This window comes from Coregonus lavaretus, assembly GCF_964263955.1.
Source record: "Coregonus lavaretus genome assembly, chromosome: 11".
Lineage (NCBI taxonomy): Eukaryota > Metazoa > Chordata > Actinopteri > Salmoniformes > Salmonidae > Coregonus > Coregonus lavaretus.
In genome coordinates this window covers 4,462,994-4,477,831 of record NC_139998.1, presented here as the reverse complement: position 1 = coordinate 4,477,831, position 14,838 = coordinate 4,462,994, and the positions used below count along the sequence as shown (strand labels likewise).

The 14,838-nt window shown below is 43.6% G+C and overlaps 1 protein-coding gene across 3 annotated transcripts in view; it reads right to left on the bottom strand.

Annotated features, from left to right (window-relative positions):
• Nucleotides 1-14,838, bottom strand: part of LOC311136860 (zinc finger protein aebp2-like) — a 62,532-nt gene that overhangs the window by 13,513 nt on the left and 34,181 nt on the right. For all 3 annotated transcript variants that reach the window (XM_084171159.1, XM_084171158.1, XM_084171160.1), the window contains exon 6: nt 10,146-10,213. In XM_084171159.1, coding sequence (XP_084027285.1) covers nt 10,146-10,213 — 68 coding nt within the window. The remainder of the gene's footprint in view (nt 1-10,145; nt 10,214-14,838) is intronic.

Below are 14,838 nucleotides of genomic sequence, written 5' to 3'. Positions count from 1 at the left end.
ACAAAAAATTCCAGAAAAACGCATGTTAAAAATGTTATAAATTGATTTGCATTTTAATGAGGGAAATAAGTATTTGACCGCCTCTCAATCAGAAAGATTTCTGGCTCCCAGGTGTCTTTTATACAGGTAACGAGCTGAGATTAGGAGCACACTCTTAAAGGGAGTGCTCCTAATCTCAGCTTGTTACCTGTATAAAAGACACCTGTCCACAGAAGCAATCAATCAATCAGATTCCAAACTCTCCACCATGGCCAAGACCAAAGAGCTCTCCAAGGATGTCAGGGACAAGATTGTAGACCTACACAAGGCTGGAATGGGCTACAAGACCATCGCCAAGCAGCTTGGTGAGAAGGTGACAACAGTTGGTGCGATTATTTGCAAATGGAAGAAACACAAAAGAACTGTCAATCTCCCTCGGCCTGGGGCTCCATGCACGATCTCACCTCGTCGAGTTGCAATGATCATGAGAACGGTGAGGAATCAGCACAGAACTACACGGGAGGATCTTGTCAATGATCTCAAGGCAGCTGGGACCATAGTCACCAAGAAAACAATTGATAACACACTACGCCGTGAAGGACTGAAATCCTGCAGCGCCCGCAAGGTCCCCCTGCTCAAGAAAGCACATATACATGCCCGTCTGAAGTTTGTCAATGAACATCTGAATGATTCAGAGGAGAACTGGGTGAAAGTGCTGTGGTCAGATGAGACCAAAATGGAGCTGTTTGGCATCAACTCAACTCGCCGTGTTTGGAGGATGAGGAATGCTGCCTATGACCCCAAGAACACCATCCCCACCGTCAAACATGGAGGTGGAAACATTATGCTTTGGGGATGTTTTTCTGCTAAGGGGACACGACAACTTCACCGCATTAAAGGGACGATGGACAGGCCATGTACCGTCAAATCTTGGGTGAGAACCTCCTTCCCTCAGCCAGGGCATTGAAAATGGGTCGTGGATGGGTATTCCAGCATGACAATGACCCAAAACACACGGCCAAGGCAACAAAGGAGTGGCTCAAGAAGAAGCACATTAAGGTCCTGGAGTGGCCTAGCCAGTCTCCAGACCTTAATCCCATAGAAAATCTGTGGAGGGAGCTGAAGGTTCGAGTTGCCAAACGTCAGCCTTGAAACCTTAATGACTTGGAGAAGATCCGCAAAGAGGAGTGGGACAAAATCCCTCCTGAGATGTGTGCAAACCTGGTGGCCAACTACATTAAACGTCTGACCTCTGTGATTTCCAACAAGGGTTTTGCCACCAAGTACTAAGTCAAGTTTTGCAGAGGGGTCAAATACTTATTTCCCTCATTAAAATGCAAATCAATTTATAACATTTTTGACATGCGTTTTTCTGGAATTTTTTGTTGTTATTCTGTCTCTCACTGTTCAAATAAACCTACCATTAAAATTATAGACATAATTTCTTTGTCAGTGGGCAAACGTACAAAATCAGCAGGGGATCAAATACTTTTTTCCCTCGCTGTATGTGTATATGTTTGTATATTTATATATACAGTACCAGTCAAAAGTTTGGACACACCTACTAATATATGGGGGATTGGAAATGATGCAGACAATTACACTGATGGAAGCTACAATCTATCTGCAATATAAAGCTGATCTACTCCCTAAAAATAAAAATGAAACGAGGGAGGAGAGAGAGAGATGTTGTGCACAAATTTGTTTACATCCCTGTTAGTGAGCATTTCTCCTTTGCCAAGATAATCCATCGACCTGAAAGTTGTGGCATATCAAGAAGCTGATTAAACAGCATGATCATTACACAGGTGTACCTTGTGCTGGGGAAAATAAAAGGCCACTTTAAAAATGTGCAGTTTTGTCACACAACACAATGTCACAGATGTTTCAATTTTGAAGGAGCGTGCAATTGGCATGCTGACTGCAGGAATGTCCACCAGAATTGTTGCCAGAGAATTGTATGTTTATTTCTCTACCATACTCCGCCGCCAATGTCGTTTTAGAGAATTTGGCAGTACGTCCAACCGGCCTGACAACCGCAGTTTATGTGTAACCACGCCAGCCCAGGACTTCCACATCCGGCATCTTCACCTGAGGGATCATCTGAGATCAGCCACCCGGACAGCTGATGAAACTGAGGAGCATTTCTGCCTGTATTAAAGCCTTTTTGTGGAGGAAAAATCATTCAGTTTGGCTTGGCCTGGCTCCCAAGTGGCTGTGCCCCTGCCCAGTCAGGTGAAATCCATTACACACTCCCAGGAATGTCATACATGATGGATCATTAGCTTATACACTAACTTTCACACATCTAGAAGGCCGGGCGGGGTGGGTGTGGAGCCAGAGACAGCAGAGGTTCACACTGTAGAACCCAGTTCCTACATTTGAATATAAAAATTGATTTCATCAAACAAAACTATTCAACATTTTATCTCTGGGTTTATCCCTTAGGATGACAAATCAGAGCAAGATTACTGAATGTAAGTACATTATTTACTTTCAGAGGTGAATGTATCAAACCAGTTGCCGTGATACATTTTTTGTTGTTGTGCACTCTCCTCAAACAATAGCATGGTATTTGAAAAAACTAAAATACTTTTTTGTACATTTAAAAAACAAACCTTTTTTTAGTCATTTAGCAGACGCTCTTATCCAGAGCGACTTACAGTTAGTGAGTGCATACATTTTTCATACTTCTATTTAATTTACTATGTCAATATGTCTTTGTTTTAAATATTTTGTTGTAAATGTTTTGTGGCCAAACTGGTGGTTGGAAGAGTTTCATTGTCAATTGAAAATAATGCCATTGTTGATTAGATGCTTTTTTCATTAATTGGGCTTTTTTCTCTTTAACCATATGGCTCTCTTCTCCAATTTCAGAGCACTCTCGTCTGGGTGTGCCAGAGCGCAGAATAACTGACGAATTTACGAACGCTCAACACCCGTTGAATATGGCCAGTAAACGTTGGCAAAAAAAGCGTAATTAAATTGTTTCAGTCACCAACGCTCTGGATAACATAAAAACAGACTAACCAGCTTTGCTAGGGCGAGTAAAATGGTCAGAGTGAGCTGTTCTCTCATTTCTGTCTGGAAGTAGCTAGCAAGCTAGCCAACGTTAGCCAGTTAGCTTTGGTGCTTGACTGCTGTTGTTAGGTCAGAACGCTCGGATCAACCTTACTTTTCGTCCAGAGCGTCCAGTGTGCGCTCCGAGAGCGAAACGCTCAGAATTTACAAATCGCCAATCTGACAATGCTCTGAGTTTACTAACACCCAGAGCACACTCTGGCACTCCAGATTACATTTACGGACACACCCGTAGTATAAACATGTCTTTAGTCTTGAAATCTTTGGTTGTTTAGTACATGGCCTCACATGTGAATCCTTACAGAGATGGGTGGGGCTAAATCTTAAAAGGGTGTGAACGATGCTGAATGGGTGTAGACAAAGAAGAGCTCTCCAGTAGGTTCCAAAACATTCAAGGGCCATTTTCTCAAAAGTGAGGTTACAAGTTTATCAATTTATAAAGCAGAATTACTTTCCCATTGTTTATCAACTGTAGTGTATGATATACCATTTTCTAGCTCTGAGTCTCAACTTTTATCCAATGTAAAAAACATAATTTCAAATGTTGCTACATAAGACCGAATTGAGCCTGTCTGTCACATATGGTCTATCCACTAGAAACTCATGGAAAATATGGACACATATATGAAAAATGTATACTATATATTAATACATTTTTTTGTTTTTGTTATTCAAGTATAAATTACCTAAATTACCATAGATTGCCAGTTAATTACCACAATTACTGCAGATTCCGGTAACTTTGGTAAATTACCGGTAGCTTTGCAACCCTAGGTACACCACACACCCCTACAGTACCCGTTGCGTAACTGCATCTCTACTTCCTAAGGAGGCTAAAGAAATGTGGCATGCCTCCCCAGGTCCTCTCCAAATACTATGCCTGCACCATCGAGAGCGTCCTGACCAGTTGCATCATGGCTTGGTACGGGAATTGCTCCATCCACGACCACAAGGCCGTGCAGTGGGTGGTGAAGACGGCCCAGTAAATCACTCGAACCGTGCTCCCACCCATCCAGGACATCTACTCAAAACTGTGCCAGAGGACGGCCCGCAGCATCATCAAGGACACCACACACCCCAGCCATGAGCTGTTCACTCCTGTACCGTCGGGCATGAGGTCTAATACCAACAGTTTCTATCAACAAGCCCTCAGACTGCTGAACACTTGAACTGGACAGACCGCCTGCACTGACTCTCCACACCTTAGCACACATGCACTCACACAGACAGACACACACACACACACAGAGACAGACACACACACAGACACAACTGCTTCTACCAGACTCTTATTATTATTGCTAAATACTGCACAATTAAACACTTGCCCCCCAATCCCCCCTTCCCCAAAACCCGTGTAAATATTGGACTATTAAATTGTGCCTTCCTCTGTTATACCTATACTAAAATGTTAATTCTATTCTACTGAGCCATTTACTTTATGTTCATATTCTTATATTTTATTATTTCTTATTGTTGTTGCAATGTCGAGAAGGAACCTGCAAGTAAGCATATATTCCATGTGTATCCTGTACTAATAAATCCCGTACTAATACAATTTGAAACTTGAGAGGTAGAGGAGGATAGGTAGAGGAGTGCAGAAAACTGAAACAAAGAGCTTTGTGAGTCAACTGCACCCCTCCTTCCCTCCCTCTGCCTATCCCCTGCATTCCCCACAATCACCACATGCGTCATCAAAGGAGCCCCCAGAGGTACCCAGCCCCGTCCCACACACACACACACGGCGTGCACACGCACCGCACACACACAGGCTCGCGCACGCACACGTACAGATACACATGGTGCGCACACACACACACACACACACACACACGCACTCAACAGGTGGCAGCCAGCCAGCCAAATCACTCACTCATACGCCAATTCAGTGGGGCGGAGCACAGGTAGCGATTCACACGCTGCTGTACATTCAGACTGCTGTATGCGTGCACAGATAGAGAACAAAAGGAGTGGAGAGAGAAAGAGAGAGAGAGAGAAAAGAAAGGGAGTTTTTTAGAAAGTTAATGAATAGCAATTTGTACATTACTGCAAATGTGAACCAGGACTTGGCGTTGTATGGTTATTAGAATGTGTGTGTGATTGTGTTTGCGTGTGTGTTGCAAGACGTGTGGTTAATAACACAAAAAGTAGAGGGAGGGGGGAGTGGAAGACAATCCCCCCCACATCACACACACACACACACACACACAATCCCTGTCTACTTGCCAATGAAACCCAGTTCCCCTCAATGGACTAGCCCATTGAATCCTGTGTTACTGTATCTGAACTAAAATACAACACCACCACTGCAATGTACTGCTCTCCTGAACGTAAATACTAAAATACAACACATCCAACCACTGCCTTCTGCTGCTACTCAAAATACTGCTACTGCATTTAAACCCAAATACTACACAACCAGTGCACTCTACTGCAACACAACCAAGAATTTGGGGAGGGTAAGCTGACTTCTACTCTGGCCTCTGTGAAAGCCTTTAGACGTTGAGACGTGCCTGTGAGTGTGAAAGCTTCGAGACAAACAGATAAGCCATCTCTGTGACAACCTCTACATTGGACTATTCCTGAAGACAATTAATACACAACTAGCTTTATACTAAGTGAATCGTACATAGCTCGACGTGAGATCTTGGAGACAGAGGACCCATTTCTGTGACATGCTGGCCCCCCCTGAACAGCTCTGCTGTGTGATGCCCATCTAGGAGTTTAAAGGAGAAGTTATTTTTTACAGCCAAACCTATATTTTTTATATGAATGGCATGTCATAGAAGGGTTCAGGCACCTTTGTTTGTTATTTCACTTGTTTTTGAGAAACTTACCCCAAGCAAATCAGTTCCTCATCCTTGTTGTGTAATATGGGGGCCCTGAACAAAGGCTTAAAAAATACCCAAATATGTCGTTTTAGAAACGGCAAAGCAGGTCTTTAGATGTCCGTACTTTATCCGCAACATCATATTCCATTTTGTTGCGACTAAAGCGATACCTCTCCATCCATTCTACAGGTAATTGCCAAAACAAAGGAAACACTTGAGTAAATGAGGGATACAAAGTATTACATTTACATTTTAGTAATTTAGCAGACGCTCTTATCCAGAGCGACTTACAGGAGCAATTAGGGTTAAGTGCCTTGCTCAAGGGCACATCGACAGATTTTTCACCTAGTCGGCTCGGGGATTAGAACCAGCGACCTTTCGGTTACTGGCACAACGCTCTTACCCACTAAGCCACTAAGTACAGTGCATTCGGGAAGTATTCAGACCCCTTGACTTTTTCCACATTTTGTTACTGTTATATTCATATGTGTAAACATACTGAATTGTAATTGGTTGCATTCTACCGTCGTCTCATACTGCGTTATGATTGGTTAAGACCACGCAGGTGGTAATGTCATCTTCAGTTGATCATGGCCGAAGACACGTGAACATGCCAGTCATAACTAGCTAATAAAGAGCTACATTTAGAAAGATCCTGTGCTACTGCATTTTTATTATTTTGTACAAAGCGTGCAAAACAAGAAAGTTACGTTACAGACTTATTCTGAAATGGACTTAATTGCTTTTTTTCCCTCATCTATCTACACACAATACCCCATTATGACAAAGCGAAAACAGGTTTTCAGACATTTTTCAAAATATTACAAATAAAAAACAGAAATACTTTATGTACATAAGTCTTCAGACCCTTCGCTATGAGACTCGAAATTGAGTTTCCATTGATCATCCTTGAGATGTTTCTACAACTTGATTGGAGTCCACCTGTGGTAAATTCAATTGATTGGACATGATTTGGAAAGGCACACACCTGTCTATATCAGGTCCCACAGTTGACAGTGCATGTCAGAGAAAAAAACAAGTCATGAGGTCGAAGGAATTGTCCGTAGAGCTCTGAGACAGGATTGTGTCGAGGCACAGATCTGGGGAAGGGTACCAAAAAATGTCTGCAGCATTGAAGGTCCCCAAGAACACAGAGGCCTCCATCATTCTTAAATGGAAGACACTTGGAACCACCAAGACTCTTCCTAGAGCAAAAGGCACCTAAAGGACTCTCAGACCATGAAAAACAAGATTATCTGGTCTGATGAAACCAAGAATGAAGTCTTTGGCCTGAATGCCAAGCGTCACGTCTGGAGGAAACCTGGCACCATCCCTAAGGTGAAGCATGGTGGTGGTAGCATCATGCTGTGGGGATGTTTTTCAGCGGCAGGGACTGGGAGATTAGTCAGGATCGAGGGAAAGATGAACGGAGCAAAGTACAGAGATCCTTGATGAAAACCTGCTCCAGAGCGCTCAGGACCTCAGACTGGGGCGAAGGTTCACCTTCCAACAGGACAACGACCCTAAGCACACAGCCAAGACAACGCAGGAGTGGCTTTGGGATAAGTCTCTGAATGTCCTTGAGTGGCCCAGCCAGAGCCCGGACTTGAACCCGATCTAACATATCTGGAGAGACCTGAAAACAGCTGTGCAGCGACGCTCTCCATCCAACCTGACAGAGCTTGAGAGGATCTGCAGAAAATAATGGGAGAAAATCCTCTGCAGGACTTCAACAGACTACAACACATGGGCCAGGATTCAAACAAACATAAAGACAAACTTTTCCCTGAAAGCGACACCAACACACAAACAAATGAATACTGTCCCCCACAGATCCAGTGAGGGTATATTACTACAGTTCAGTAATAGATCCACTCACACTCCCAGAATGGACCGAAGATTATGCCGATCTAATATGGCCACCCACACTTCTACCCCATCAGTAAAAGTCTCAGTAGGTGATATCTCCTCCCTCTCAACTCTCCTTCTATAGATAGACAGTGATAATGAATAATGCCAAAGCTCTATTACTGCTCTACTGCTCAGAGAATGTATGACTCAATGTAGCGTCACTGACTCTCCTGCAGTCAGAGTGAATTGGGACCTAGGTCCCTGACCTCTATCCATCTGTAATTTCTCTCTCTCCATCTCTCTCACCGTCTATTCCATCTCTCTCTCTCGATCTCTCTCCATCTATTTCCACTTCTCTCTTGCTCTCTCCCTCCCTCTATCTGGATTAATCGCTGAAGTTTTTCCTGGTCATTGCGCTCCATCTCTCTATCTCTGCCCCCTCCATATCTCCACCTGCACATGGTTCAGCTCCTACACGGGGTGAAGGGGAGGGGGGGGGGGGTAATCAGACAAAAGAGAGCGAGGGAGGAGGGTAGATACTGTATCGGAAGCTGTCAGTTACAATCCTTCATATTAAATCATCCTGCCTCTTGCCCTCCTCTGGCTGCCTCCCACTCCATCTCTGCTCCTTCCATCTCCATCTCTCTTTCTGCTCCCTCTTTCTCCCTCAGTCCCTGAGTCCCTCAGTTCATCTTCCTCTCCCCCGCAATCTCTCTGGTCCTTATCTTGCTAGCTCCCTCTCTCATCTGTCTCACTCCATCTGGCTCTCTTGTTCCCTCACTACATCTCTCTCTTTCGTCCCTCCCTCTGTCTCTCAATCTCTCTCTCTGTGATAATCTTCAGAGAGGCAGGGTGAAGGCAGGGCAATCCCTTCAATGGAGGTCCAGTCACTCAAAGGCAGAGACGGATTCAGAGGACAGAGCTCACCTCCCCCAGGCTACCGGCCTGTCCTGCTGTGGTTCACCATGTCACTGTTCAAGTAGATTTATCCCATTAACAACACAGCAGAGCGCAATACAGAACACCACCAATCTAGTTTAAAAACACAGCAGTATTGGCCTGGACTTGGTTGGCCAGGGCTGGGATGAGTTGACACACTACCAAGTCACTATTAGAACGATTGTGAGAAAGCCAGAAACCAACATTTGTTTGGGTTGTACTGGACTGGCGAGAGCCAACCTGACCAACGGGGAAAGGAGGCAGACATACAGAGTGAGGCTTAGGACTTTTCCAACTATGCCTCTAAAAAGGTGTCCAGCTGGGGTTCTGGGACTAGCTGGATTTTCAGTGATGGCATTGACTGATTGTGGGCTCCATTTCTCTTTCAGTGGAGAGACCAAGGCAGGGCTCAAAACTGTGACCAAAACACTCGCATTTGTGACTCTTTGACTTGGCAGTGCGACACCAATTTTTTATTGGTCGCTAGAGTGCCAGTGAAGAAAATGTAGCTGGTCACGTTAGTTTTTGGTTCACATTTAGCTTTTTAAAATTATTATTATCAAGATTTGTTCAAACAGCATCCAGTCTGCAACAATGGGTTTGGTCCGACGTCTTGGTTGAATCTTTGTGATGCGCAATTCAGTAATCATGCGCTGTTTGAATGAACATTTGTAAAGGCTTTCCCCAAAAATCTTCCCAATTAAATGTTGACTAAAAAGTAGGCCTACCTGGCAGAATGATATCACGATATTTGTATCAAATCGCGGGATATTTGTTTAGCAAACTCTGCCATCACATGGTCTCTTGCTAGGCGCTCAATTGAATTAAAGGGCAACTACACCCTGCAAGGGCATGCTAATTTAAAAGATGGCTAGTCATTATGATCCTGGTTCTGTATGGAACGCAGGTCCATCACAGGGCACAGGTCAGGTCATTATCAAAAATGAGTGCGACCAAATCATTTGCTTGTGCCATCAATTGAAAAAGTTGGTAGCACCAGTGGAAAACGTTAGTCTAGAGCCCTGCAAGGCGAAGAGAAACTGGGCAGCGGCAGGTTCTGCAGGGTCTACTTAAAACACACAGGATCCGGTCTGGGCCCGATGTCCATGACAGATATTAGCACAGCCAAGAGTGTAACTGATTTAGAGCAAGCCCCAGTGAGGACGAGGGGCCAACATGTTGAGTAGTTATGGAGGATGTAAAAGAGACGCGTAAAAACATCAGCAACAGATACACACACGCACAAACACGATCGCCTGCCCATCAATCCATTTCTTATGTTGTTTTATGTTGAATTTTTCAGACTTATACAATGTGATGTTTATGTTTTTATGGATACCTGGAAAACAGCCAGGGCTGTTGCTAAGTGAACTATCCTGGTTACACAAAGATTAATTGAATAGACCATAATACTCCCTTCCGAGACAGTCAGTTAGGGTGTCCAAGATAGTTCATACTACTTACATGTCCTCTGGAGTCCAGTGGAGCAGCACCTTGACCTTCCCAGAGCCCTCTTTCCTCCTGGCTATCACCTGGTGAATGGAGAAGACGAGTCAGGAATGCTGTAAGATTCATAAAATGATTAAAGTAATACCAAAATACAACACTGGCGGAGCAGAATGTTGACTGAGCTCCATGACATTCAGCAGAGCTGGGGCACAGTGGAGAAGATGAGCAAAGACAGACGGAAGTCAAAAGAGTCTTTAATAGTTTGATAGGGATGAATGAGTGAAGTAAAGACACAACAGTTCTATATTGGAATGGAATCTCTTCCACATTCCCCTTTCTGTGATGTACAGTACAGTAAGAAGCACATGGTATTCCACAATCCAGACAGACAGAAGCCAGAGATCTCTGAATATCTCAGGTATCCATTCCGGGGCTGACGCTAAAGGAATTCTTATCACATAGCTCCCATTCCATGGTGCTAGAAATAGATGCAGGAACCTAGAGACACAGTGAGCAGTTACCCACATAAACAACTCTGAGGTTTGTGGAGAATCTCAGTCCTGTAGAGTAGATACTCTCAATGGGGTTGTGGGTTCAATTCCCACCGGGATACCACACACATACTGTCCTGGGGTTGTGGACATTTGAATTTGGAAAAGACAAGATTGACTGATTCATCATGTTTCAGCCCACTGAGTTGATATACATGTAGTAATGCACAGGCCAGAAATCTTTAGCCAGGTCCCAGATCTGTTTGAATTGTCTTGCCATCTCTGTGTGGTTTGGCATGACAATGACCATAAAAGTTGGCAAGATGGCACAAACAGGTCTAAGAGCAGGCTAAGAAATCCATCGTCCCCCCAAAAATACAGTCAATCATACGATTTGTTTGAACATTTGGCCCACTTTTCTTTGTAAAAACACTAGATCAAAAGGACTCAAGTTTCCAGTAACAGTTCTGAAATCTGGAATTCACTCACACAAACATTGTTAGTGGGGAGTAGGCCGGAGAGGGAGAGTAGAAAACAACAAGAATTCTCAAAAATAGTCGCAGATATAAACTCTTGCGTCAAAGTGTTTTTTTTCTTTGGTTAAGTCTTTTTATAGTGTTGAGAATGAGCTCACGTGATGAACTTGTTTTACGCACGACAATATCTGAAATTATTCTCCCCACTCCAGGGAATGGCTGAGGCGTTCATGGAAACTGGTTTTAAGGACAGGAGGAGGGAGATAGAGAAATAGAGAGAGGGGTGAGTAGAGAGAAGACAGAGGCCCAGAGAGAGAGAGAGCGATGGGAGAGAGAAGAGCGAGGGAAAGGGACCTAGAATCTCCCTCTCTCCACATCTCTCCAGACACTCCTGTCTTCACATCTCTGCCCACCACAGAGTACTTAATCTTAGTTTCTCAAAGTTTTCTTTTAACAACCATGTCCATCTCTTCCTGTTTTTTCTCTCTCCCTGCATCTCTCCCTCTCTCCGCCTCCCCATCTGTCCCTCACTTCCCATCTCTTTCACAATGTTCCTGTACACTTGTCTCCATCCCTCTCTCTAGTCTTGTGTGCCCAGATCAGACTCAGCAGCTCTCTCTCTCTCTGTGTAGTTCTGCATAAATTGAAGCCATAGCCCTCAGGAGGCCACAAGCCATTCTGAGGTCCTACTGTCTGCCTGTACAAAACCAAAGGTGGCTCTCTTTTTCATGATCCTTCGACCTGGAAAGGGACATTGCCTCTTCATTTACTTCTGTCAGGCTGCAGACTTATCAAGCTACTTCTAGAACGAACCGGAACGCTCCATTCATTAGGCTAAGCCTTCTATGTCTGGGTTTGAGTTTGGGACTGGGATAACCAGTTTGAGGAATGCCCTGTTTGCTGAAGGACTGCTGCGGTGAGGGATAGAGGCACACTGAGAGATACACTAGACACCACAGCCTAGCAGAGCACCATGCCTGGAAGTTCTGGGGTTAGTTTGGGATGGTAATGAATGAGTATTGCTTGTTGAATGGAAGATTGCTGGGAGACTGCTGCAGTGGGAACAGGGTGGCAGGAACCAAAGTGGCACACTGAGACAGACACCAACTAGGGTTGGGCAGTATCCAGATTTTCATATCATCATACCGTCCTTCTCTCATCCCGGGATTTACGGTATTACCGGTTTAGTACACAAGGGCGCAAAAACGCCTATTGGGCGTCTACTACCAGAATGCTAACAAAATTAGCACAAGTAACTACGAATTTCCATGGAGGCTGCTAGCGAAATATGCTAACGAGCGCAAAGAAAAAAACATAATTGCAAAGACAGGCAGTCCAGCTCGTAAAGTTAGGTGGTTTTCATTGCAAGTTAAAGCATACTGTTAGCTAGCTAGCGAACATTAGCTTGCTGGCTTGCTAGCTAATGTTACATGTATAATCTGTAGTAATATTATTCAAATCAGAAATCCATTTGCATTGCTAGTTATAGCCTAATGTTAGCTAGCTAGCTAACATTGAACCTAGTTGGCTAGCTTTAGCTACCTGCAGATTCATATTACAGCTATGACAATCAGTTTGTATTGGTGGTAGTAGTATGAGTTGGGATTATGCCAGTTTATTGTTTAGCTAGCTAGCTACATGTCTAAACAAAAGACTCCTCCAGATGATTACATGACCCATCAAGTTAGCCAGGTTTGGATGGGGGTGATTACGACCATCTATTGTATTTCATGAACATGTGTAAATGTCTAGACAATAGTGACTCATCCACTTAGCTAGATGTGGCTGAGGGGTGGTTACAACATTTATTTCACATGACCCATCAATTTAGACAAGTGTGTCTGGGTTAGCGTCATCAAATAATTATAAAATATTTTTATCTAGAAACTTTAAAAAAAACACAATTTCAAATGTTGCTACAGAAGACCGAATTGAGGCGGTCAGTCATATTTAGGCTTGCCATGTCTATCGGTGCCATCTTGTCCCATCTACAGTGCCTTCAGAATTATTCACACCCCTTAACTTTTTCCACATTTTGTAGTGAATTTAAAATGGGTTAAATTTCAAAAATTTTGTCACTGGCCTACACACAATACCCCATAATGTCAAAGTGGAATTATGTTTTTCAAATTTTTTACAAATGAATAAAAAATGAAAAGCTGAAATGTCTAGAGTCAATAAGAATTCAACCCCTTTGTTATAAATATGACTGACTGCCTCGATTCGGTCTTATGTAGCAACATTTGAAATTGTGTTTTTTACATTGGATAAAAGTAGAGAAAATTGTATATCATGCACTGCAGTTGAGGAACAAATAGGAAAGTAATTCTGCTTTGAATGTTGATCAACTTTTAACCTCACTGTTGAGAAACTGGTCCTTGAATGTTTTGGGACTCTTTTTGTCTACACCCATTCAGCATCGTTCACACCCTTAGCCCCACCCATCTCTTTAAGGATTCAAGGCCATGTGCTAAACAGCGAGTACGGCAGTGTACAACCAAATATTTCAAGACTAAAGGCTGGTTAATACCACTTTAATCGACATGTCTGTATACAGTTGTCGCAATGACATCATTTACATTTTACATTTTAGTCATTTAGCAGACGCTCTTATCCAGAGCGACTTACAGTTAGTGAGTGCATACATTATCATACTGGTCCCCCGTGGGAAACGAACCCACAAACCTGGCGTTGCAAGCGCCATGCTCTACCAACTGAGCTACACGGGACTCATGAACATTCTATTGTTGTCCGACATCAAACTTGTCTTGTCGTTATGAAAAAGTATAAACACAAAAACAACAGGCTGCATGACATCAGCAGCCTGGGGGTCCAAAATAGCATAACTGGTGAATTTTAACACCAATAAACCCATCAGTTTAAAAATGAATTTAGTATACAGTATGTCAATCTAGCAAACCAGGCAACTAAAAGCAACTTTCTATATATATATATATATATTATTTTTTTTCCCTTCCCAATTTCGTGGTATCCAATTGGTAGTTACAGTCTTGTCCCATCGCTGCAACTCCTGCATGGACTCGGGAGAGGTGAAGGTCGAGAGCCGTGCGTCCTCCGAAACACAACACAACCCAGCCGAGCCGCACTGCTTCTTGATACAATGCCAGCTTAACCCGGAAGCCAGCCGCACCAATGTGTTGGAGGAAACACCGTACACCTGGCGACCGTGTCAGCGTGCAATGCGCCCGGCCCGCCACAGGAGTCGCTAGTGAGCGATGGGACAAGAATACCCTGCCGGCCAATCCCTCCCCTAACCTGGACAACGCTGGGCCAATTGTGCGCCGCCCCATGGGTCTCACGGTCACGGCCGGCTGCGACAGAGCCTGCACTCGAACCAGGATCTCTAGTGGCACAGCTAGTACTGCGATACAGTGCCTTAGACCACTGCGCCACTCGGGAGGCCTAAAAGCTACTTTCTAAACAATGTTTTTGGTTTGTATGTAGCTTGTTAGAAGGTGTAAATGGTACTGTGAAATGGTTTCTTGCATAGTGGAGTCTTTTGTTTAGACATGTACAGTACCAGTCAAAAGCTTGGACACCTATTCATTCCAGGGTTTTTCTTTATTTTTACACTGTATAATAATAGTGAAGACATAAAAAATAAGAAATAACACATATGGAATCACATAGTAACCAAAAAAAGTGTTAAACAAATATTATATATTTGAGATTCTTCAAATAGCCACCTTTTGCCTTGATGACAGCTTTGCACACTCTTGG